Below are 25045 nucleotides of genomic sequence, written 5' to 3'. Positions count from 1 at the left end.
ATCAAATTTTTTTCCTGCATCCTTTCAGGTGATGTATTTTTTTTTTTCTCCATTGTTAAACCACCCTTGCATTCCTGGAATAAACTAGATTGTACCTTTTCTTTCCTATTTATTGCTGGATTTTGTTTTGGATTTTTCAAATGTGTCTTCATGATTGAGATTAATCTTTGTCATTCTGATCTCTTGAGTTACAATTCGTTCCCCTTTTCTCTGCTTTGGGATAACTTATAAGATTAGGATACTTTGCCTTCTGAATAATTTGAACTTTCTGAGAAATGGTCTGAGTTTATTGTTTTATTTCTGGGAAGATTTTTACAATAGAGATCCAATTCTTTAAGTTATTAAATTATCATTTTTCTTTTAAACTATCCAGAAAGATCCTCTGACCCATTTCTCCTTTTTCTTCTTCTGGAAATCTGATTGCACAAATGTTACTTTCTTATACTAATCTTTACTTTCATATTTCTTTTCTCTTTGATTCTGCTGCATGTGTGATTTCTTTAGACACTGTTTTTTCAATGTCTAATCTGTTGTTAAATCCCTTCACTAAATTTTATTTTTTTTCAGATCTGTTTGGTCACTTTTATAGTCTTCTGCTCTATAGTTGATTCTAATTTACACATTTTATATTCTGAATATAAGCCCAATGTTTAATAGCTTTATGAGTCTGATTCTTTTGTCTTTTGGTTCTGCTGGAATGCATTCATGTGCTTTGTTTCCTCATATGTTTTATAATTTGAAGCTTGGGTTTATGGTGGGTTCTTTAACATAAAAATTTTGTTTGCTTGTGGCAGGGCCTGAAGCACTACTAGCCTGAGGCCACTGTAAACTAAATTCTTGTTTTGAGGGGTTTTTTTGAGAATCCTTTGTTATATGAATTTGAGTCAAACTGTTAAGCATTACAATATGAAAAAATAGTTTTAACTTTGGCATGATGACCTAAAGTACTAGAGGGGTTTAGTATAAGCCTTTTATTTCTACAAGGTTACTTCACTATAGTGCCCCATACTGAGGCAAGGGATATTAATTTAGTGTGAAAAATATACATATATATACAAATACAGAAACTATATATATATATGTAAACATAGTTTATGTATATAAATTTGTAAATAATCTCAACTGTTTTAACCCTCTTGATGTCATCATATATGGCTAACTATTGTATTTCAAAGAAGTATGGTCACTGAATGAAAAGAAAAGGATTAGAGGAAGTTGTCCTAAACTTATTACTAACTCTAAATTTTGTTTTGTTTTGTTTTTAGAATTACTAGTTGAATCCATAAAAGCTGGTAATTTTTTTCCATGCAGGAGTATTTTTCAGTTACCACTGTATATACTTTTAAATAATTTAACACCATTCAAATCAGATGCAATAAAGAACACAATATAGGAAAACTTCCAGTAAAATTTTATTTAGTTATAATATGAATCTCCAACAGCCTGAAATAAAAATGTCCATGATCTTCAATTGAACTGTATGCCACTTTCTTTTAGAATGTCCCGTTTTTCATTAAAATAATTTCTAAACCACTCTATGTGTTCAACCTTCTGTTTAACACTCAGATACGGATTTTTGGAAAGGCCACAGGTCACCAGCTCCATGAAATGGCGAATTGGTCCTTGTTTTGGAAAATCTTCTAAGTATTTATCCAGAAATATATGTTCATGAAATTCTGAACCATCATCATCAAAACCTAGGAAATGATACAAAATATATTAAAATTTTGAATGTAAAACCTACACTATAAAATCAACCTTAATGAGGTAATACAGTATTACAGTTAAAGGCACAAACTTTGGAGTCAGGTTTGCTCACTGACTTAACAGCCATGTGATTGGGCAAATTAATTAACTTCTCTGAGCATCAATTTCCTGAGGCATAAAGCAAGTATTAAAACAGCACCTCCGTCATGGGATTTTTGTAAAGATTAAATAGACACAAAGCTTATAAAGCTCTTTTACAATGCTTAGCATACTATAAATGTTCAAAATGTAGCAGCAATACTGGTAATGAGTATTTTACTATCTAAAGAAACCACTAAGAAAACTATACAAACTACACTAAAAACATATAAACAAAGTAAGATAGAATCCTAAGATATATTTCAGCAGCCCACAGGAAGCCAAGAAAGGACAGAAGAGTGAGAAACAGAGAAAATGAACAGAGAACAAACAATAAAGTGGGAGACTTAAGGCCCAATACATCAATAATTACTTTAAATGTAAATAGTCTAAACAAACAATCAAAAGAGATTGGCACAGAAAAACACGATCCAATTATATGCTATCTACCAGACACTCACTTCAAATACCTATAACACAGGTAGGTTGAAAGGAAAAGGACGGAGGACATATCTTGCTAACATGAATCTTAAAAAAAAAAAAAAATGCACGAGTGGCTATAAGAATATCAGACAAAGTAGACTTTAGAGCAAAGAAAGTTACTAGGGAGCAAGAGGAACATTACATAATAAAAAGATTGACTCACAAAGAAGACACAGCAGTCTGAATTATGTATGCACCAAACAAGAGTTTCTAAATACATGAAAGAAAAATTGATAGAAATAAGAGAAATCGAGAAATTCACAATTATAGTTGGAGGTTTCCATATCCCACTGTCAGCAATTGCAAGAACTTTAGAAATTAGCAAAGACACAGAAGAACTGAACAACATCAACCAACAGGATCACATTGGCATCTACAGAATACTCTCCCAAACTACTACAAAATACAAATTCTTTTCAAGCATCCATGGAACATTCGCCCAATTTAACCATATCCTGGCTCACAAAACAAACTTCAACACATTTCAAATAACTGAAATAATACATAGTATGTTCTGATCATAAAGGAATCAAAATAGAAATCAGTAACAGGAAGATGACAGGAAAATCTTCAAACAGTTGGAGATTAATATAAATAATTCATGGTCATAAAGGAAATCTCAAAAGAAATTTAAAAAAAACATAGAATTGAATGAAAATACAACAAATCAAAATTTGTGGAACACAGTTGACACAGTACTGAGAGGGAAATACACAGCACTACATGTCATACATAAAAGGAAAAGTCTCAAATCAAGAATCTAAGCTCCCAGTTTAAGAGCCTAGTAAAAGAAGAGCAAAATAACCCCAAAGCAAGCAAAAGGAAGGCAACAATAGAGATAACACCAGAAATCAATAAACTGAAAACGGAAAACAGAGAAAAGTCAATGAAACCAATACCACATTCTTAAAAAAAAAAAAATCAGAAAAATTGATACATCTTTAGCAAGTCTTAATAAAGAAAAAAGAAGGTACACACCAACTACATTAGGAATGAAAAGAGGGTTATCATTATAAACCATGAGATCATTAAAAGGATATAAAGGAATACTACAAACAACTTTACACTCACAAATTCAACAACTTGGAAAAAATGGACAACTTAAAAGTAATCCACTGAACTACCAAAACTCAAATCAAAATAAAACAGATAACCTGAATAATCTTATAACTATTAAAGAAATGTGTAACTTAAAAGCTCTCAAATAAACACTGTAAATCAAGCATACTTCAGTAAAAATAAATAAAAGGTCTTAAACATTTAAAGAAGAATTAATACCAATCTTACACAGTCTCTTCCAGAAACTAGAAGAAGGGATGCTTCCCAATACATTTTATGAGGCCGGTATTAAACTTGTTAAAAAACCACATAAACAGAGAATCACCAAAAAAAGGAGTGAAAGAACTACAAACCAGTATCTCTAATGAACTTAGAGGCAAAGAACTTGATATCCACAGCATGGTCCATAAAAGGAAAAATTGGACCCCATCAAAATTAAAGACTTGGTCTGTAATGACTGTTAAAAGGATATAAAGACAAGTTATAGGCTGGGAGAAATATTTGCAAACCATATATTCATCAAAGGACAAGTATCTGCAATATATTTTTTAAAAACTCAAAACATTAACAGTAAAAACCCAGACAATCCAAGTAGAAAACAGACAAAAGAGACATTTCACTGAAGATACAGATGGCAAACACACACATGAAAAAGATGTTCAACCTCATTAGCCATTAGGAAAATGAAGATTAAAACCACAGTGAAATATCAATACACACCCATCAGAATGTGAACACACCTCCAAGAAAAAATAACATAAATGCTGGTGAGAATGAGAAACTAGATCATTCATACAATGCTGGTGGGAATATAAAATGGTATAGCCACTCTGGAACACAACTTGGAAGTTTCTTTAAAAACTAAACTTGTAAGTACCATACAACCTAACGACTGCACTCCTGGGTATTTATCCCAGGGAAATGGAAATTTGTATTCATACAGAAACCTGTACATGAATATTTACAGCACCTTTACTGTAACAGCCAAAAGCTAGTAACAACCCAGATGTCTTTTATCAAGTGAATGGTTCAACAAACTATAAGGTACATTCAAACCATGGAATATTACTCAGCAATTAAAAACAACAACAAAAAACCCTCCTGATACAGGTAGCAATTTGGATACATCTCCAGAGAATTAATCATGCTGAGTGGAGAAAAAAGAAAAAGTCAATCCCCAAAGATTACATAGTGTTTGACTGCATATATATTTCTGACACAATTATAGAAACAGAATGGATTTAGTGAGTGCCAGGAACCAGGGGCTAAGAAAGGGAGGCAGTGGATGTAGTTATAAAGAGGGTATAAGAGAAACCCTTGCAGTGATAGAACTGTTCTGTATCTTTATTGTTCTGTATCGTTTTTACAAGAAAAAATCTAACATCAAGAATAACAAAAATTCAAAAACGGTGGAGGGGGGAGGGTATAGCTCAGTACCTCCACTTAAAAATAAATAAATAAATAAACCTAATTACCCTCCTCCCCCAACAAACAAACAAAAGATGGTGGGTGTGGGGGGTTTATAAGTTAAAATTTCTCCAGAACTGAAAAATAAAGTTCCCAGATTAAAGGACTCAATATTGCCTAGAACAACGATTTAAACGAATAAAATCCCTCACCAAGGATCATCTTTCTTAAACTTATGAATATTACAGTCATACTAATATAAACAATGAATACAAATCTAACAAAAATTGTGATATATTTATACTGAGACGATGAGGGGAGACACACTCACTAGAAAATATCTAAAATGTGTAGCAATTAAAGCATGTAATTTAGAAATGTCAAAAATAAAATATAGCTAATTGAAAGACATTGGCTCTAGAACAGGCTGTATTAAGTGACAAAAATAATTGCTTTATATTATAAGCTTTATTTTAAACTATAAGCTTATTACGATTTAAAAAATCAAAATAACTTAGAAAGAAGAGACAGTTATTTCCCACTAAGTAACAGTTGAAGAATCAAAGTTTATATCGTATCAAGTTGCTACAAACAGATAAAACAACTCAACAGAAAAGGTCAAAGGATATGAGGAGGTAAGTCAGAGAACAAGTATGAAATAGCAAATAAACATTCAAAAAGATGCATAATCTGGTTAGCAATTAAGGAATTGCAAACAAAAACATCAACGATACCACAGATGCCCTGAACATTTGAAAGATTAAAACATAGTCAGCATCAGGTAAGGTGTGAAGAAATAGGATGTTCGTATCTGTTTGGAGGGTGAACCGGTTATCTTTTTAGAAAAGAATGTGTCAATATTTATTGCAATTTAAAATATGCTTGACCCTTCTGAGAACTAAAAGTACTCAGACATGTACAGAAGGACATGTATAAAAGGATTTACTACAGCACCATCCATCAAAGGAAAATGGTAAAATAAATAGTGTGGTCCCATACAGACCAAAACAAAACAACAGATAAATGTATAACGACCATTTAAGGTGGTCTGTGAAGATACATACCAAACTATTGACCATGGTGGTTTCAGGAAAGGGGTAGTGAACTGAGGGGTAAAGTATTTTCTCTGTTCTTCCATATTATTTAACTTTTTTGCAAGGAAACTTTCATATATTTATTTCTTAATTTAAAATATTTTTAATAAGAAACACAATATAATAATGAGAAAATAAGAATGGAAAATTAAATACAGGATGAAAATCCCACATGGTGTTCAATCAACTAAAGTAACACAGGTTAAATCTGTCTAATTCTGCTTTAAATGTTACTAAATATAATTAGATCCTGAATACAGCTAAAAATATGGTACAGCAAATAAGGGGTAAAATTTAGTTAACAGCAATGACCAATTATTTTTGACACGAGTATATTACAGCACTGAAGCAAATTCAGTCACTTTCATTTTGACTTGTTTCCACTTCTATTTTGTCAAAACTATTAATTCTTTTCCTGTCAGTACTTTGAGGCTCTTGTCCATAGGCCACCATCTCAAACAAGCAACAGACTGTTTCAGACAACACACACCTAATCATCTTTTATCAGCCCTGATTTTCTCCACACCATACTCTCCCACATTAACAGAGCCCTCTTTAGAGTTGTATGGTAATTTTGAATTTTATAACTATTCTTGCTAGCTCATATTATAGCACACATTCCAGATATCCTATAGCAGAGGATAATACATTAGTGAACAAGTTTAAACCAACTGAAGAATAAAAACAGAAGTGTGACTGGCATCCATGACTGAGCTTTTTCACCCGCAGAAGCCTTTAAACCGACAATTATTCTTGGAGAACATCTCAAAAACACCTGCAACTTGGTGGCATACGTATGGCTAATGAATATTCGAGAGTAAGACTCTATTTACTGGGTAGTGGTAAAAATGTGATTAAATTCAGTTAGAACCAAAGCTAAAATAAAAATTTTATTATCAATCCAATATATAACAAATACTACAAAATCTTAACTGGGAACAATTCCACCTAACAGCTCTTGTAAATCTCCAGGCTGGCAAAGCACAACAGAAGCGGAAAACCAGGTCTTAAAACAAAAACTGACAAAAAGCTACTTCAAATTGGAAAAACAACTTTTACATTTTTAAGTGGCAAAACAACAAACTGAAATTTTTTATAAAACAGAAAAACAAAACACTAGGAAGTAAATTGTAAACACAGGACATGCCATTTTGTCATTTTCAGTATTATGTTCCCAACTGACATGGTGAGGCCCTAACTATAAAACAAAACACCTTTTCCCAAAAGCATCAAAGTAAATCTTCATGAAGCTAATTATCAGGAGAGAGAGCATGATATTTTATTAATCTTAAAATTTAAGAAACATAAAAGAATATTACTGAACGGTGGAGGCTCTAGGTTCTAACGCCAGTCCTCAAAGTGTGTACTGAGGGGAGTGCTCAAAGAGAGAAAGTTTCCACAGTTCCTTTCCTGTTTTTCATTCAGATAACAATTGCCTTGAGGAGCTGGAAATGAGATACCTCCCTCTCCGACCCTGAAGCATCAATAATACGTACAGCGTATATGGACACTTGTCACATTCATCTCCCCGACCTGACCAGAAAACATGGGTTTCTTTTTTTTTTTTTTAAGAAATTACACTTTCTCAAAAACCAGGTCAAATCTAAGATAAATCCCTTTGGAGTTTGGACACTCAAGATTTTGATGAACTTAAATGTTTTACTGTTGATGACAATGTACCCCCAATTCATGCTTTCCTATTATCCTATTTGATGGTTCCTAGAATATACATAATATCCTCATGAATATTTTAAGATTTATAAATATTATAGTAGAGAACAGAAAATAGTTATAACAACAAATCCCTTCACAGCACTGTTGTAGAAACAGAGCTGATGACGGTGAAGATGCTGTACTTGGATAATCCTAGTTGCTTCTCAGAAGAATCCCATAAAATGAGTGCTATTATTATTCCTACCAGTTTACAGATGGGGAAGTGAGGCTTGGAGAGATTAAGACTCACTCAGGAACTTGAACTCCTAACCACCACACTTCACTCTCCTAAATAAAGTCACATATTCTACCTTAATACTGGGTTTTAAAACCATGTTTTTAATCATGAGGACCTGGAACACCCAAGTTTCATCAAATATGGAACAAAGTCTTCCCTTAATATCATACATTTTATTTGTTAGTTTGCTTGCTACTTTTAAAATTCTATGATCATACAGGAAGGGAAAGGGACTAACATTTATTCCCATATATTATATGCCAAGAACTGTGCTGAACAACTCAGTAACTATCCGATTTAATTCTTACATTCTTCCAATGAGGTTTCTTTAATTTTATAGATGAAGAAACTAAGGCTTAGGAGGTTAAAGGATTTCCTCAAAGGCAAATGGCTAATAATGGACAGAGCTGAGAGCTGTACTCAGGTTCACACAAATAAAAGTCCTTTTTTTTTTTTTAAACATTATCTCGATATCTTTGAGAGTGTAGAAGCCACAATACTTTAAAAAATATGTTATGTAATAGATGAAACATAGGCTGCTATATGTATTACTGAACATACCATACAAATAAGCAAAAGAAGAATTTACTAAAGGATTTGTAAGCCTCTAAAATTTTCCTATACAAAATAATGCTTTATGAAAATATAAGACTATTTCTGATATTTAAGCTTCCATTCCACTTTCAATCCAAACAAATGAAAGGCTGTCAAAAATTGAAATATTACAGTTCAGCATAACACTACAAAGGTTAAAATATGGGCTACATTTTCCTAAGACTTCCTGAGGTATTTGCAACCTCTAGCTAATCTTACCATAAAAGTAAATTAATCTCTTCTAATTGAAAATACATCTATAAAATTCAATGGAATGTTTAGCTGATGACATCATGGGTGTCATAAAAAAAAAAAAAAAACACAGTAATACTGTTTTCCTTTTGACTGAGTAAGAGGTAACATCTCCAGAAAAATCTCCAGGAAAGTAGGTAATATTTTATCACTGGTTCAAAGCATCTAGGTATGCAGCCAGAGAGTCCCAAAGAATTTCAAAGCCTCCCAACATTTTCGCTTTGAATGGCTCTGAGTACAAGAAATGTGTGCCTCATTAATGCAATGGTTTTATGAGTAAAAGATACCAGCATAAGACTTGAAGAGTTGTAATGTTCTCCGAAACTTAAGCATGACCTCATAACCAGTATTTAATGTACTAGAAGTTTTACCAGGTAATTTCCTGCTTAGCAAGTAGAAAGCTATCACTGTTTGTAGTTCTCCACACTTTATGTCACAGGCATTCATGACGTATTTCTGCCATATAATTTTACTTCTTAATTTTCCTAAATAAATAACTAGAATTAAGTGAAATTCCAGCATTCTTTTTAAAAACACTGTCAGATTTCTTTCAGGACACCACAAACATGTTTACACAAAGTTTTGAAATTCATGTATATATCTAGAATCTACAACTGAGAATCTGCCAGATCAAATCTCAATCACTGAGCTGTATGAACCTTTGATGTTAAGACTTACCTGCTTCATTGTTTATTGGGAACTCCCACAATTTCCCCTCTTTTGTCCACTGGATCATCTCTTCAAAACCATTCTGAAAGGGTTGTTCAGTGACTGCAGCTAACTGCTTAGCAAATTCTATATCCCAAAGAGAAGGTCCTGCCTCTGTAGAATCAGAACATTCAAAATAAGCACAGTTCCATGTAAATACCTTTCTTTTTAAAAATGTTATCATCCCTTCTGAATTGGTAATATTTTGTCAGATCTTGAAGCTTATAATGAAACAGTGTATAATGAAAGTCACTTACTGATAGATAAAATTGAAACAAAAATAATAAAGACTACAACCACAATAATTGCAAACCTCACTTTTGTCTTACTACAATGCGAGGTAATCAACCCCTATCTCACTGCCCCCTCTACTGGAAAGGAAAAAAGAAATGTCTGTTTTGTTTAAGGATATTTTTATGACTGAATATTTTTTATATTAACATACAGATTTTGATCTTTAAAGTCCAGCCTGTTTATTTTCAGTCTGTCAAGGTCAGTCACTAATGTGCTACTAATAAAGACCAAAGAAGTTAAATTAACATAATAAGAATGATAATGATAATACTACTAATGGATACTGGGCACTTACTCTGTGCTAAATACTTTTTAAACATTAGTTCATTCAATCCTCACAACCAACTCTATGAGTAAGGTAATGTAATGTTAGCTTACTACCAAAATCATCACGTTTCAATCATTTATTTCCTTTGGAAATTTAAGACATCCTTAAAGAATGAGTCATATTCCCACCAATCATTGCTGGTGGAAAGGTAAACTAAGAACTTAAGAACTTAAAAAATACACTTATCATACAGCCATTTTACTCCAAGATGTTTTACCCAAAAGAGAACATGTCCATACAAAGACCTGTACATGGAGGCTCATGTATGTCATGCCGACCACAGACTGACTGCTGAATATGAAGAATGTTGGCCCTGAACATCTGATATAAAGATCCCAGCAGTTAGGCTATAATTAGCCACATTTACAGAGTAATCATAACTGTACAATAACTTAATTATCATGGTTACGTTTTTAAAATTTATTCACGGGACACTGCTGAACTTCTCTTTCCCATGATCATCATCATCATCATCATCATCATCATCATCCTTAACAGCTGCAACTATTTACTGAATGTCCACTGTGTTCTAAGCACTGTCCCTGACACTTTAATTGTATTACCTCATTTAGTCCTTGAGATGTATGTATTAGCCCCATTTTATAGGTGGGGAAAGGGAGACTCAGAGAGGTTAGTACAGCAGAATCCAAATTTGAATAATCAAGATCTACCCAAACCAAAACTCTTTCCATTAAGCTATACTGCCTCTCAGCTCTAGTTTACTCCAGGATAAGCAGTAGGGTCTAAGACAATACTCTCTGCGCAGTGGTAAGAACTCAGTGGGGAGCAAAATGTGGGAATCGTGGGACAGGAGAACTCATTCATCCAGTTAATGAACAATTATTGAATGCCAACTACATGTCAGGCATTATTTCACATGGTTGGGGGAAGCAGTGAAAAAACACTAAATTTAAGTTTGCACTTCGTTGTTATTCTTGTATTTCATTGGGAACAAAGACATTCTTCAGACTCATCCAAGTATAGCTCATTAAAATAGTACCTTCATTAGAGTAAATTTACATAAATCTGTGCATTTTATATTGTTTTATAAATAAATACAACTTCAGTACCTCCTTGCCAGCTAATTTCAGTTTTAGGAATAAGATTTCTGATTTAAAAAAGCATGCTGGCTCCTTCAAGAATGCAAGTGCCTTTTCTGGCTATTCATTATTAGGTGCACAACAGCAGCTGCCCTGACAACAAACTCCCTTCCCGAGGCAAGCTTAACAGCTGCCACTTCAACAGGGGAGAGGTGATCCATTCTTCACGCCTGTGCGTTTGTATTTCCTTTTCATCATACAGGACAGAATGCAGTTGTCACCATACAAGGAGGGAGCTGTTCTCTTAGCTTCACCTTCAGTTTAAATGAACAGACACTGAGTGAAATAACTCCTTTCCTGTATGGATATACATTTTATAGCTCAATTAGTTTAAAAAAGGATTTAAAGGATTTAAGGTAACTATTCCTATTATCTATAAGCCACTTGGCTAGGTGCTACTGGGTATACAAAAATCATTGAGACCTAGCCCCTAACATCAAGGAGTTTATTGAATAGTAGGAAAAGCAGATGTTTTTATAAGAAACTGATAGAAAGATTAAATGAGCCACTGCAAGATGGCCTAAGAACTTAAATATCAAATATAAAATTATTTTGGGGGAGGGTATAGCTCAAGTAGTAGAGCACATGCCTAGAATGCACAAAGTTGTGGGTTTAATCCCCAGTACCTCCTCTAAAAAATAAATAAGTAAACCTAATTACCCCCCAAAATAAATAAATAAATATAAATAAATTAAAAAAAATTATTTCTACCAAAGTCCAAAAAGCTAAGTTACAATCTTTAGAAATTAGTGTCACTTATAAGCTGAGACCATCTGTATGGAGTATCTTCATTTATTTTATCAGTAAACTAAATTTAATGTCAAGCAATAAGACATTCTTATTTCTCTTTTAACTAGTCTTAAAACAGTGAATCTGAAGGATTTGATTTCTTGCCCAAAGAAAGGGGGAAGAATATAGAGAACAAAGACTAAGTGTGTTCACTAGTGAATTTATCTACAAAACAGAAACAGACTCAGAGACATACTAAACAATCTTATGGTTACTGAGGTGAAAGGGGGTGGGATAGGATAAATTGGGAATTCAAGATTTGCAAATACTAATGACTATATATAAATAGATAAACAAGTTTCTTCTGCATAGCATAGGGAGCTATATTCAATATCTTGTAGTAACCTATAATGAAAAAGAATATGAAAATGAATATATGTACATGTAAGATTGAAACATTATGCTGTACACCAGAAATTGACGCATTGTAAACTGACTATATTTCAATTAAAAAAAAAACAACTGAGTTTGTTAAGAAAAAAACACAAGTCTGCTAAATATATTCCCTGAATTCTCTTCTTCCTGTCTTCTAAACAATCATCAAATCACTTCAGTTAGTTACTTCTACAAATGCTCTCTCCTCTTCTAGATAGTCAGCTGCCTTAGGGCAGACACCACAATTTATCCTCACGTAACAGCACAGAGGTGTGGTGCGAACACTATGTGATCACTAATGTCCACGCAGCTGCTAGTACTTAAATCGCATTGTCTCATGGTCTGCAATACTTCAAGGCGGAAATCTGACCGAGGCTAGCAACGTCAACAACTATGTTAATAAGTAGGATCCAGGTTAAAGACAGGATAGAATATTAAAATACCTGATTATTATGCAATCAAAACGTGAAGGACATTTTTGAGAGATAGAATGTTTTTACACCTGAGAAACAGTGTTATTTTCTTGACAAACCTGTTTCAGGTGCCTCTTCGGTTACTGCCTTGGGGTCAAAAATATTAAGTCTCTTCCCCTTGAATATATTTTTCCTAAAACTGAAAAAAAAATTTATTTTAATGAATATTTTTATACATGGTTAACAAAAATTATTTATGAGGAGAAAATTTTTATATGAAATATTCAATGTAAAAATGAAAAACAATTACATTGCTCCACACTAGACATTTTAAGAAAATTGACATGTCCTCAGGACTGATAACTAACAAACAGGGACAAATGCACCTGAATTTTTACATCATAATACAACAAAGCAATTATAACAGTTTAATTTCCAAAATACCTAACTGAAAAGATTAGCTTAATTTGCCATAATTTTTATTTCACCCATTTCATATTAAGGTTTTAGAAAACTTGATGTTGTGGAAAGCGATCAAAATATGCTAAATTGGAAGTTGTTAAAGTCAACATTTGTCTTACTTTAAGGGTAAAAAACACTGCATGTTTAATTACAAGTTATAATTATAAAAGACTGCATAGAAAAATCAAAACATTCCCACTTACAAAGCTATCATTCTGTAATTTTAAAATAATGATTAACCATCTTTACATAGCTATTTTTAATTAACTTGAAATTAATGTCAGAGAGTTAATAGGTAACTTTTCCTTGTATGTTTTAATCAACTGCTTTATGCATCAATTCACATTCTTACTTGAACAAATTTACTGGCAGATTAAATGCTAGCTTATAAACTGGAGGGTTAGTTTTCAAAATAATTCTGAATTCTTTTCTACATCAAATTCCTTTTAAATACCACATTAAAATTAAATACAGTGATCTCAAATCACGGAAGCTTTCCTCTCACAGGTCCCCAAGTGTCTATAAACAAAGGCTGCAGAACCATCCTCAGTGCTTCACTCTTCTCCCCACCCGGCATTCCCTCAACTGTGTGTCAGGTCAACAGGGTGATGGATTAAAGTAACTCACAGTCAAGAGGGAATAATTAGCCGAAGTATGGAATTTTAAAAGAGGAATGTACTAACGAGAAGGGAAGAGAAAGGACATTTGCTGTGTATCTACTATATACCGTTTACCCATTTCTGTTCCTCAAGAAAGCCACTTCAGCTAGGTTTCACTTTCAGCATTTCAGAGATGCAGAAGCAGGCTGACGGGGCTATGGAGCGTGTCCCAGTCACAGAATCAGTCACATGCACAGTGCAGCCCACTGTGACCCCGAAGCCAGTGCTCGGGACTCACAGCTTTCTGTCTCTAACTGAAGGATCAGTGGAGGATATATTTTTGGTGATCAGTCCAGGCCTGGATTGTCTCTGGCTGTCGCAAGTCAGAGCAGGGTCAACAACCTGGTATCTCACCATTGCTTCCCTTTATTCTAGAGTCCATTAGTCAGCTTTTCAATGCGATTATTATATGCGCATAAACCCCTTCCATACTTTTTAGCTTTGCCCTTGCCACCTTTTAACTTGTGATGACAGCTCAAATCATTAAAAATCATATAGCATTCTGATATAGTTGCATGGCATCATTTCAAAGAAGACTGATTCAAAGAAGATGAAAGTTAAATATTTTTGAGGAATCTTAAGTTAAACTCCAAGTACACATTCTACTTTATTCAATAATATCATAACACAAAAATCACTTTAAATTTGTAATTCAAATAATCTTCCAAAGTCACTGTAACCTCTTGAACTTCCTTTGGTAACTGCTGACCATCTTTTCCAACCGGAAGGAGCTAACTCAGGTTCCTGACATTATACATAAAACAAAATCTATGGAATACACAACACATAGAAAATACTACAATTTTAAGCACATCCTGCTATAAGGTTTGGTTAGTGTTTGTCAGACCGTGCTAAAGATTTGCTTCCCCCTCCCTAACTATCACTTTATAGGTTTGAAGGAGAGAAAGAACAGAAACTTTATGTAAATACATACAGCTTTCTTTTATAAAATAGTATATGAGACATGGCTTGGCATCTTTAAGAACTGCAGATTACCAAATTCAGATTACCACAAATAATCCAGCACTTTAAGGTATTATATTGGCTCTTCCTTCTTTTTGTTGATATTGAGTTATTTCTCTAAGGTATGAAGAAAGATGATTACATAGCGAGATAAAAAGGGTACACGAACATACAGTTAGCCACACATCAGAATGAAAAAGAATGCTTCTTGCAAAATATTCATTTGTTCAGGATTCAGTCAGCTCCACTTACTCTAAATCAGGAGACTTTATTCACTGTGGGAAAATGTGAGGCAGGACCCATTTTGATTTATGGTATAAAAAAATGTAGCCCTGCTAAACCCAGTACATCTTTCCTCTCTAGGAAACAGTACATGGAGGGTAAGGAGACAGACCGATACAAATGCATCCAGGAGGCTCAGATACCCATCAGCAACAAATGCACAGCAATCAAGTAAATCCACAGTTAAGCAAACAAAACCAAGGCGGAGCCCTGAATACCTTTTTCTAAGATCGGCGGCCTTCTCCTGGCCAACAAAATCATCAGTTCCTTCATCAAACTGAATCTGATGCACTGGTCTGGTACTAGTTCTTGCTGTGGCAGACTTGGCTACTTTCATATCTGATATGATGTTACTGAAACTGAAATAAGAAAAAGGTCAAATGTATTAGAAATTTTAGCTACAGAAAAGTAATAAACTTCTTAAACATGAGATTCATATCACTTAATCTTTATTTTACTTCTATGCACTAATAGTGAATAAAAAGTCATGTTTAAATAAAAGATTGTAGGTTGCATATTAACACCACAGACCACTAAGATTGATGTTGCCTTCTGTGTTTTAAAGGTGTTCTTCAGAAATGTTCATTTAAAACACAATGAAAAGTGTCCCTTGTGAAAAACTGTCAAACATCCTGAGAAGTTGACATACTATCAATGTCTGTATACCTATCACCTAGATTTAAAAACTATATTAAAGTTGAAATTTAGCCATGTTTATTTGTTGCCCTGTATTTGTTCAAGTACAAATAAAACAAGTGATCATACTGTGCATAAAACCAGCACATTATTTAACTGGAAAAAAAAAAACCTTCTCAGAGAAACTGTCTTATTCTGTTTTTACGTATTTATTTGTAGTAACTTTACTGAATTTACCATTTCTTTTTTCAGGGACAAGAAATGATGGAACTTCTCAAAACAAGTTTAACCACTGACTTGGTCTTTTAAAACTGTAATGTTATTTAACATATGACTTTTAAAAGAAATCAAATTGCTAATACTTATGAGGCATATTTTATATATAAATGAATATATTATGTATCGTACTCATCACTCACATGGAAACGGCCTATTTTGAGATATCAGCATCACTGACATGATCACTTGATTCACTAACCTAATTTTAGGTCTTTCTCCATCTTTCTGGGCCCGTGAGGCTTCCTCATGCTGCTGTAGCTGCTTGAGCAGCTCCAACTTGGTTGTCTGCTTGTCAAAAGGGAGAGAGTCTGCAACAGCAGACGCGGCCGCCACCAACTCAGGGCTCAGGGACTCACTTCTGAAAGAGAACACAGAAAACAAAGGAGAGAAAAAATAGGCATTACTTTAGTTTGGTGGAAAGTAAAATGATTTCTCAGGAGAAAACTTTTTGTCTGTAGTCCAAAAAGTATCATTCAATTTCTGACAAAGCCAAGAATTCTTTAATATCAGGAATCAGTTTTCTATAAACTTTAAAATGTTCACGGTTAAAGTTAATGGATCCTTGCTGAAGCACAGTAGTAACTCAGAACAATATACAAAAGTGGAGGGGTGAGGGATCAGCCTCAAAAATGATAAATCAGTGGATCTTTAGATGCCATTTTATTTTAAAAACAATACACATTACAAGTAAACATAAAAGTGGCTAAACCTATTTGTACAAACTTCATTCATAATATCCCCAAACTGGAAATAACCCAAAGGTCTACCATTAGAACTGTGATATACCCATACAATGGAATATTACTCAGCTCATGCCACAATGTGGATGAAACTGTATGGAAGAAGCTGGATTTTAAAAAGTATATATTGTATGATTCCACTTACATCATGTTCTAGAAGAAGCCGAATTAGTCTAAGTTGAAAAAAATCAGAACAGTGGTTGCCTTAGGACAGAAGGTTACTGATGGGGAAGATGAAAATGAGAAATGTTCTGCATCTTGGAAAGTATGTGGGTTACATGGGCACATCCATTTGTCAAAATCCTACAGCCAAGATTTGTACACTTAAGTGTATATAAATTTTACCTGGAAAAAAAAACCCATAAATTATCACTGAGTGGGAGACGGAAAGTGGATGAAGGTATAGATGATACAAGAAGGCAAAATGTGGTATTATTGAAGCTGGGTGACAGGTATAAAAGGGTTCATTTTAGGATTCTGGTTACTTTATCTTTTAAATTTTCCAAAAGCTAAAAAATAGGCTAATCTTCAGTGAATTAGGGTACGTTAAGAGAAACATATGCCAGATAGAAAAGTTACATTTTTTCAACTCAATGAGAATTGCCATCTCAATGAGTAGGATCCAAATTATTGTTCTACTCTATCTCCCTGGTTTTCTATCTTAGGATCTGATGTCTAACATGCAAATCCAAGTTCCCAAATCCCCGAGGTTGAGCCTCAAAGAGACTGTTAGAGCCTGGTGGCCCTCAAGGAAGCTGGGAGTGAGGGCTGTAGGAAAATCAGTGCTACTGGAAGCTGGAGGAAAAGGGACACCACCGCTTGAGTAACGTGGAAAATAGGAGGTATACTCAGTGAACTGGATGATCTAGCTAAGGAGACTTCCTGACAGAGAAATGAGGGTGCCTCCTGGGTTCTCAGAGAGAGGTAAGAAAGAACTCTTACACATAAAGGAGCCAAAACTTGCTGGGATCAAAAATAAAACACTTGTCATTCTTAGCCCTTCCAGATGGCAAATGATGCTAAAATTTAGAAATGGCTTCTGAACAGAGATCAAATCCAGGGCAGTGTCAGGAAAACATGGTCTAAAGATAAAGCCATGGACATGACTGTAAAACCCTTTGTTAAGGTCTTAGAAAGATTTATGATGGTGCCTCAGAGTCCCTTTCAAACAGAAATCCGGAATTCTAAGAAACTTAAAGGTGTGGTCCCAGAGCCTCTAACAAGGAGCTCAGTGTAAACCAGGACCCTGGTTCCTGAACTGTGCCCTAGGGCACCCTGGAGCACCACAGGGAAATACTAGCCACATCTGTCAGTGACTGTGTGAACTACTAACTCAAGGTTCACAGTTTTAACATTAGACAAATGCATTTCTTTCGATGATATCATTCTTTGCGAAATCTTTGGTTTTTCAGCAGCTGCTATGATAAAAAGCAAGAACCGTTCATAAATCAGTGTGGCACATGGATAAAAGTGGTGGTGTCCAATCTGATTCCAAGGCTAGGTCATAAAAACAATACAAATTCCTTGGGGCTCCTTTTCTCTCAGGACACTCACTCCTGGAACCCAGCCACCATGCAGTGAGAAAGCCCAGGCCACATAGAGAGGCCACATCCAGTTGTTTCTGCCAACAGTCCTGGCTAAGGTGTCAGCTAACAGCCAGCACCAACTGCCAGACTGAGTGAGCAAACCTTCAGATGATTCTAGTCCCTGAACTTCGAAGTCTTCCAACTGAGGCCGTAGACATCATGGAGCAGAGATTAGCCTTCTCCATTGTGCTCTGTCCAAACTGCTGACCCACAGAATCCGTAAGCATAAAAAATGGTTGTTTCATGCTGCTAAATTTTGGGGCAATTATTATGCAGTCATCAATCATCAATAACTACATCAATAAGGGGTTTAAAATATAATACAAGTAAAGAAACTAACAGCAGGCCATGCGTGGATGACAGTACAGCAATGATGACAGTATATCATGAATCAAAGATGATGATTAACCTAATTCTGTGCATCCAGGATCCCTCAAAAAAAGTGGGAAAGGGGTATCACTATAAGGTATATTTTTTAAAAATCAAAACAAATGTAACTCATTCACCAATCTTTTGATGTAAGGCCAAAGCCTCTTCTTTAAACATAGGACCACTGATAGAAATTCCAAGGTACATCTTTACATATACACCACACCCATAGTACACCCTCCAACATAGCCAATTATGGTTTCTTTAAAGTGGAAACATGGAGCAAGAACTTAAAATGCTTACAAAGCAATCTGAGTGCAGAATTTCCTAGATTTTTATGTTTGTCTCATTCATACCTAATTGGAAAGGAATTTTTTAAATGACTGCTACTGAATCTCTGCAAAACAATCAACTCATTTTAACCATTTCATTAACAGTTAATTACATTGTATAATTATAATAAAAAGCACAATGGGTCTGAGATGTGAAAAAAAAAAACTCTAACTCTTCATAAGTATGTATGTTTGTGTATTACCTAATTCTATACACATATATGTATTTTGTTCTATTTTGTTTCTAAAAAATAGGAGGAGGTACCTATTATGGGCACTCACTGTTTGAATTAGTTTACTCTCTATCACTCAATTATGCTTTCCAGAGGTAGTTACCATACGATACAATGTAGAATACCATACTTATGAATATCATAGACACCATAAGATACAATGTAGAAACCAAGAAGTTCCATAAAAATGTTAAGTCATTCTGGGAAATAGGAATCTATATTATCTGTTTATTCTGCTAAGAGAAGTCAGAGCTGGGGATCTTAAAGCCACATATCTTATTATTTGAATCAATGATGTCAACATATCATTATTTATGTATCACTAAAACAAAATACTGTCATTTAAACTACAACACAATGCTAAAATATCACTGATCACATTTAGAATCAGTAAAATATAATACTCTTTTGATAAACACAAGTAATTGCAATCCTTTAAGGAAACAACAAAAGCTGAGAACCCTGGTAATTACTGGTCAAAGGAAGTCATATAAAACAGCTGTAATCAACATGCTAAAATTCTATCCTAGGTGGAATTTTTTAAATAAAAATTTCAAATAAACAAGTCCTTCAGAGACACCTTCAAATTAGGATGTAAATAATTTGTTAATTAATAGCTTAAAGAAGCAATTAAAAGGCAGTTGATAACACTGACAAATACATAAAGAATATGTGGAATTCTCAATTAGACCCCTACTCTTTTCTCTCTAGACTATATACAGATATCCCTTTCTTATTTAAATACAGAACAATAGTATTTCTCAAGTAATTATTAGAGTCTCTGTGTGTACAAACTGATAGTCTTCATTAATTCTGTATCTCCAATGTACTCTCAATTTATTTTTCCTAAAAGAAAAAGTTTCAAAATGAATTTCAAAGAAAAACATTCAGATTGCAATTAATTTACCTCTTTTGGGGGGCATCTACAGGAGCTTTTTGAGGTCTGCCAATTGTAGCCTCCAAACTTTTAAGTTGCCTTCTGTTGGGTGGCTTTGTTGTTTGTACATTTACTGTGCTTAAGTCAACTTTCATGCCCTTAATAATATTTAGCAAGTCTTTCTTCGTAGTCTCCTTTACGTTCTCTTGGCTCTCTGTCTCCTTGGAAGTCTCATGGGTTGGAACAGACTTCTCATCTTTCTTGCTATAGATCACGCTGTTAGTACCAAAATATCTTTGGATATTATTTTTTGTCCTAGAAGGATTAAAGAAAAAATAGTTATACTATGCAAAATAATAGTTAGGGCTCCAAATGCTGCTTCCATGTGTTTTAAAATTTTTTCAATTCAAATCCTTCCTTTTTGCTTATTATTGTTGTTAACAACCATAAGGACAGCAATTTAATATCTTTTGAACATATACTGTGTGCCTAGTCTTGTGCAACATTTTATATACATTTTCTCACACCCACATCGACTCCAAAGGTACGTATTATCTCTATTTTGCAGATAAGGAAACTGGAAACCAGAGAGGTGAAGTACTTACCTAAGGTCATGTAACTCAGAGATCACTAAGGCCTAAGACACACTGGTGAGCCACAAATGAGTTACAGCTGTGCTGAGGTATTGACCACCTAGTGCTTGGGGTGGCCAGGCGAGGCCAGGCGAGGCCCAGGCTGCTGGTGCTCTTGTCTGGTACCTCCTTCCATTTAACTCAAAGTTTGGTACAAATATCATTGTCTGTGTGTCCATGACATTTAAAAAATTGCAAAACACTGACGTGGTCAATAAATTTCAATTTATTATTCTCAAACCCGAAACTGACAGATTGCCAAATCCTTGCTCTTAACGTGATAAAATAATAGTTATAAAAAGTCATAATTAAACAACATGAAAGTAAAGAAATTTATATCAATAAAAAAGCTACTTTCTTCAAAAAAAAAATTCCTGGGTGTGATTCTGATCTATTTAACTTTCTCATTGAGCTACATGCCATTTAACCAATCACCATTTGTAAACTAAGCTAAAATGGAACAGAAAAAAAAGAATATTCAGTAGCTAGAGTTGTCATTCTGCTTTCTTCTTTATATACATTTGTGAAAAAGAACAACACAAATGATCACATCTATTTCAAACTCATGTAAAAGATTTCTCAATTCTAAAGTAACCCACATATCCAATTTTATTTTGTGCCTTAAAAACCTTTTGATAGTTGATATTGAAGAACTTTAAAAACTAATGACTGTGTTAGCTTTGTAAGAGGTATAATGTATAAAAAGTCATTTATTAAATATAGTGAATATCTATTCTGTGCTGGGCACTATAGTAGGCATTGACAATATTTAGTAAATAAGAATTTCATGATCCCTATCTTTATGAAGCTAACAGGCTACAGCACTGTTTCTCAAACTAATATGCACAACAACTACCTAGAAGACTTGTTAAAACACAGATTATTCAGTTTTACCAAGGAATTCTGATTCAGGCTTTGGGGAAGGACTCAGTCTGCATTTCTAAGTTCCCAACTAATGCTGATGCCATCAGAGAACCACATCTGAGTAGCTGTTACCCATGTCATTTAATCCTTACGATTTTTATAGGACAGGTTTCATAGGTTTTATTATTCCCATATTAAAGAAGAAGAAACTGCTGCTCAGAAAGGTTCAAGTAGTAATTTTTAACCTTTACAGGTCATATTAATCATCCAAGGAGCTTATTCAAACCATGGATTCCTGAGATTCACAGTTGGACTCAGGCCCAAGGATCTGCATTTAATCAGAAAACGGCTATTTTCAAAAATACTGAAACAAACTATTTGATCTGCTTATAAAAATGTCAGAGACTAATACATTAGACACTTAAAAATTAGAATGAAAACCAACTTCATAGCACTTATCTTTATAATCAGTACACAGGACCCTTATAATATTCAAAATATGGTACAACTGAATTTAGGAAAGTGCACCTGTGAAAGTTAATTAATATTACAGGTATTAAAACAGAAAGGTGGCAATCAGAGAATGAATCTCATATATAACCCATACTCCCATGTTCCCTTCTGAGATTGCTCTAGTACTACAGAAAATAATCTATACTTATACCAGGAAAATCAAGTATAGGAAGTTACTTCATAGCAGTAAAATAATAAACTCTAGCCCTAACCTCCCACCTGGCCTTGTTTCCACTGACAACATCTCCTCAGCACATCCAAAACCACATTCAAGAGCTGGCCTCTCAGACTGGCTTTCCCATATTTCACTCTTTTGTGTTGAATGGGCCTCTTACCACAAATAGGCGTTTCTGTATTCAAAAAACTATTATATATTTTAAAAGCTTTCTCAAAGTTGCTCCTCATTCTTCCCTTAACAGTACCCTAATTCGTCAAGGCAGCCAGTTGAAATCTTTGCTTTCTCTGACTACTTAACTCATCATATGTTAAGTTCCAGCAATTTCATCTGTGCAATTCTTCTCCTCCATCCAGTTACTTCTTGCCACCCCCACTGCTACTAACCTACTTCAGGGTTGTACTTAACCAAACTGGCCCCAAACCAATCTGCATGGAATACATCTTCAGTAGAATCAAGTTTTCATAATCATGAGAATTCTCAGAAAATAAATACCAACACCGAGTATGCAGTAAATCTTTTTCTTGCCTGGCTGACTCCAACCCTTGGTTCCCCTTTAGATTTTATCAGACTCCTTTTCCAGAAACGATACTCTGAACCTCTCTTACTATGGTTAGGCGTCCCTATTTGCTCGCACAGCAATTACTTGTTCAAGTAATTCTGTAGCATTTTGTGCTACCTACACTATTCCAGCTATTACTCCACTATACCTGAATTGCCTACTTGGTGGAACTACAAGCTCCGTGATGGTAGGACTGTTATTCTGGACTTAACCCCAGTGCTGGCACACGGTAAAGCACTTTCAATAAGGAACTAAAGAATAAATGGAGGGAGGAATGAGACCATCATAGTTTGGGGAAGATAAGTAGATAGATTACATAGATAGATAGATAGATAGATAGATAGATAGATAGATAGATAGATAGATAGATAGATAGATAAAAAAAAAAAAAAAAACTAAACTTCGTTTCTGGAACCTGGATAAAAGGGGAGCCGTGGCAAAAGGGATGCAGCGCGGTATGCAGCAGAGCACAGGGCAGCGGACCAGGCCTGTCACCGGAGCTGTTACCCACGCACCCTACGACCTTGGACAAGTCATTTTAACTTTCTGGGATTTCCCTTTCCTCAGATTTAAAACAACGGCTTCTAAGATCCCGTGGGTCAAACCATGGACCCCAGAAAGCCGGAGAAAGATAACTGAATGTACAGGGAGGGGGACAGGGGTTGCCTGAAGATCTGCGAGGCCAACAGCGCTGAAACGCGGTACCTGAACGTTCTGTGCGGAGAACCGAGTACCACGACCGCAGCCGCCGATGCCTCCGGGCCTCCGGAGCACAAAGAGAGGCGGGGAAGAGGGCGAAGAGGTAAGACCGCCGAGACTCTTGGAAACATCCCGGAGAAACACACTGAACTGAAAACCCAACGGGGACGGTGCGTCCTCTGCTAAACACGCCCCCCTACTCTCGCTTCCGTTTCCAGCTGACGTGCTCCTCTCCCTTTGTGTTCCGAAGGAAAACAGGAGCCGGTAACTGTGTTCCGGGCTCGCCCGCGGCCGGGGCGGAGCCCGCTGCCTCCTAGCGACTCCTCCCCCCGGCGATTCTAGTCCCCGAGGTGAAGTCAACTGAGGTCAGTGAGGGTGCAGGGGTGCAGGCGGGACCCGGACCACAGAGCTGAGTGGAGGGAGCGATCAACTGTGCAAATTCTGCTAATGGGACCGGTATGATGAAGCGCAGAATTGACCCTACTGTGTGGCATTTGGGGAAAAAGATCTCAGTGTCCATCATATTCTCAAAACTATCCATGGCCACCAAGGAAGTTAAAAAAAAAAAAAAAAATCACCATAGGACATGCTGTCCGATGAGTTTTGTTTCTTTTCAGTCTGTTCCTGACGTGGAGCCAAAACATGACATACATGTTTCACATCTTAAAAATGGCTTTAGAGATTAAAGGATGCAAGAGAAAGACTTGGCTTTTTCCTGCCCTTTATGAAAGCAGTGAACAGTGACCCAGAAGAGATCAGGGATTCTCACATCAGGAGGGGCATGAGCATAAACCCCGGGGAAAATGCCGGCTGGTAGGTCACATGGCAACTTCGAGCTTAGAATTCCACACTGTCAGTTGAATATTGACATCAACATTTTCCCTGCTACTTCAAAAAACAGTCAGGGTTGGTGGGGATTTTTTTTTTTTTTTTTTTTTTTTTTTTTTGAGCTGCTGAAAACACAGCTTACATTGGGCCATTGAGCAGATCTTTCTAAGATCCTCTAGCACTGACAGAACGTTTTGGACAACACTGAACACAGTACACTCGGGATACTTTCCTTTTTATTTATTTATTTTATTTTTTTATTCTGCCTGCAAGTAATGCTCTCTTTTTGGCGGTGAGGGGTGTTTGTTTTTCTTCCAGTTTTATTGAAATATAATTGACATCTAGCACTGTATAAGTTTAAGGGGTGCAGAATAATCATTTGACTTAAATACATCATGAAATGATGACCACAATAAAGATAATTAATAGACTAGTTCCAATTGGCTACAAATTAAACCACAAAAGGACTTCAATACATTCTAAGAAAAAAATAGAACTGTCCTTAGAAAAACCATAACTTGTGCAAATTGTCCAGGGCAGTCATTTATGGAAGTAACAAAACATAGTCTGAAAGAAACTGTTTTTCCTCCTCCTATTCTGGCATTGATTCATCTGTTACTTTCTTCCTTCCCAGTGCTCTGTCGAAATGCACTTTCTAGAAC

General features: G+C 35.2%; 1 protein-coding gene and 1 long non-coding RNA gene across 7 annotated transcripts in view; one reads left to right on the top strand and one right to left on the bottom strand.

Annotated features, from left to right (window-relative positions):
- The window catches only part of LOC105091002 (uncharacterized), a 46303-nt gene extending 31020 nt beyond the window's left edge, over positions 1-15283 (top strand). For all 5 annotated transcript variants that reach the window (XR_004141145.2, XR_837328.3, XR_004141144.2 and 2 more), the window contains one exon: positions 15140-15283. This is a non-coding gene — a long non-coding RNA (uncharacterized LOC105091002). The remainder of the gene's footprint in view (positions 1-15139) is intronic.
- MRPS31 (mitochondrial ribosomal protein S31) lies at positions 1391-23774 on the bottom strand. 2 transcript variants are annotated; one of them, XM_031465933.2, is made up of 7 exons: positions 23562-23774; positions 20141-20425; positions 16173-16328; positions 15277-15417; positions 12812-12891; positions 9364-9507; positions 1391-1697 (listed from the first exon to the last, which is right to left on the bottom strand). In XM_031465933.2, the coding sequence occupies exons 1-7, from the start codon at positions 23684-23686 to the stop codon at positions 1468-1470; spliced, it is 1161 nt and encodes a 386-aa protein (XP_031321793.2). In that variant the 5' UTR covers positions 23687-23774; the 3' UTR covers positions 1391-1467. The 2 variants fall into 2 exon arrangements, with proteins under 2 accessions (XP_031321793.2, XP_010980716.3); XM_010982414.3 differs by having other exon boundaries at positions 16173-16331; positions 23562-23772.
- Between the last annotated feature and the right edge of the window lie 1271 nt (positions 23775-25045).

This window comes from Camelus dromedarius, chromosome 13 (genome assembly GCF_036321535.1).
Source record: "Camelus dromedarius isolate mCamDro1 chromosome 13, mCamDro1.pat, whole genome shotgun sequence".
NCBI lineage: Eukaryota > Metazoa > Chordata > Mammalia > Artiodactyla > Camelidae > Camelus > Camelus dromedarius.
This window is presented reverse-complemented; position numbering and strand designations above follow the sequence as displayed.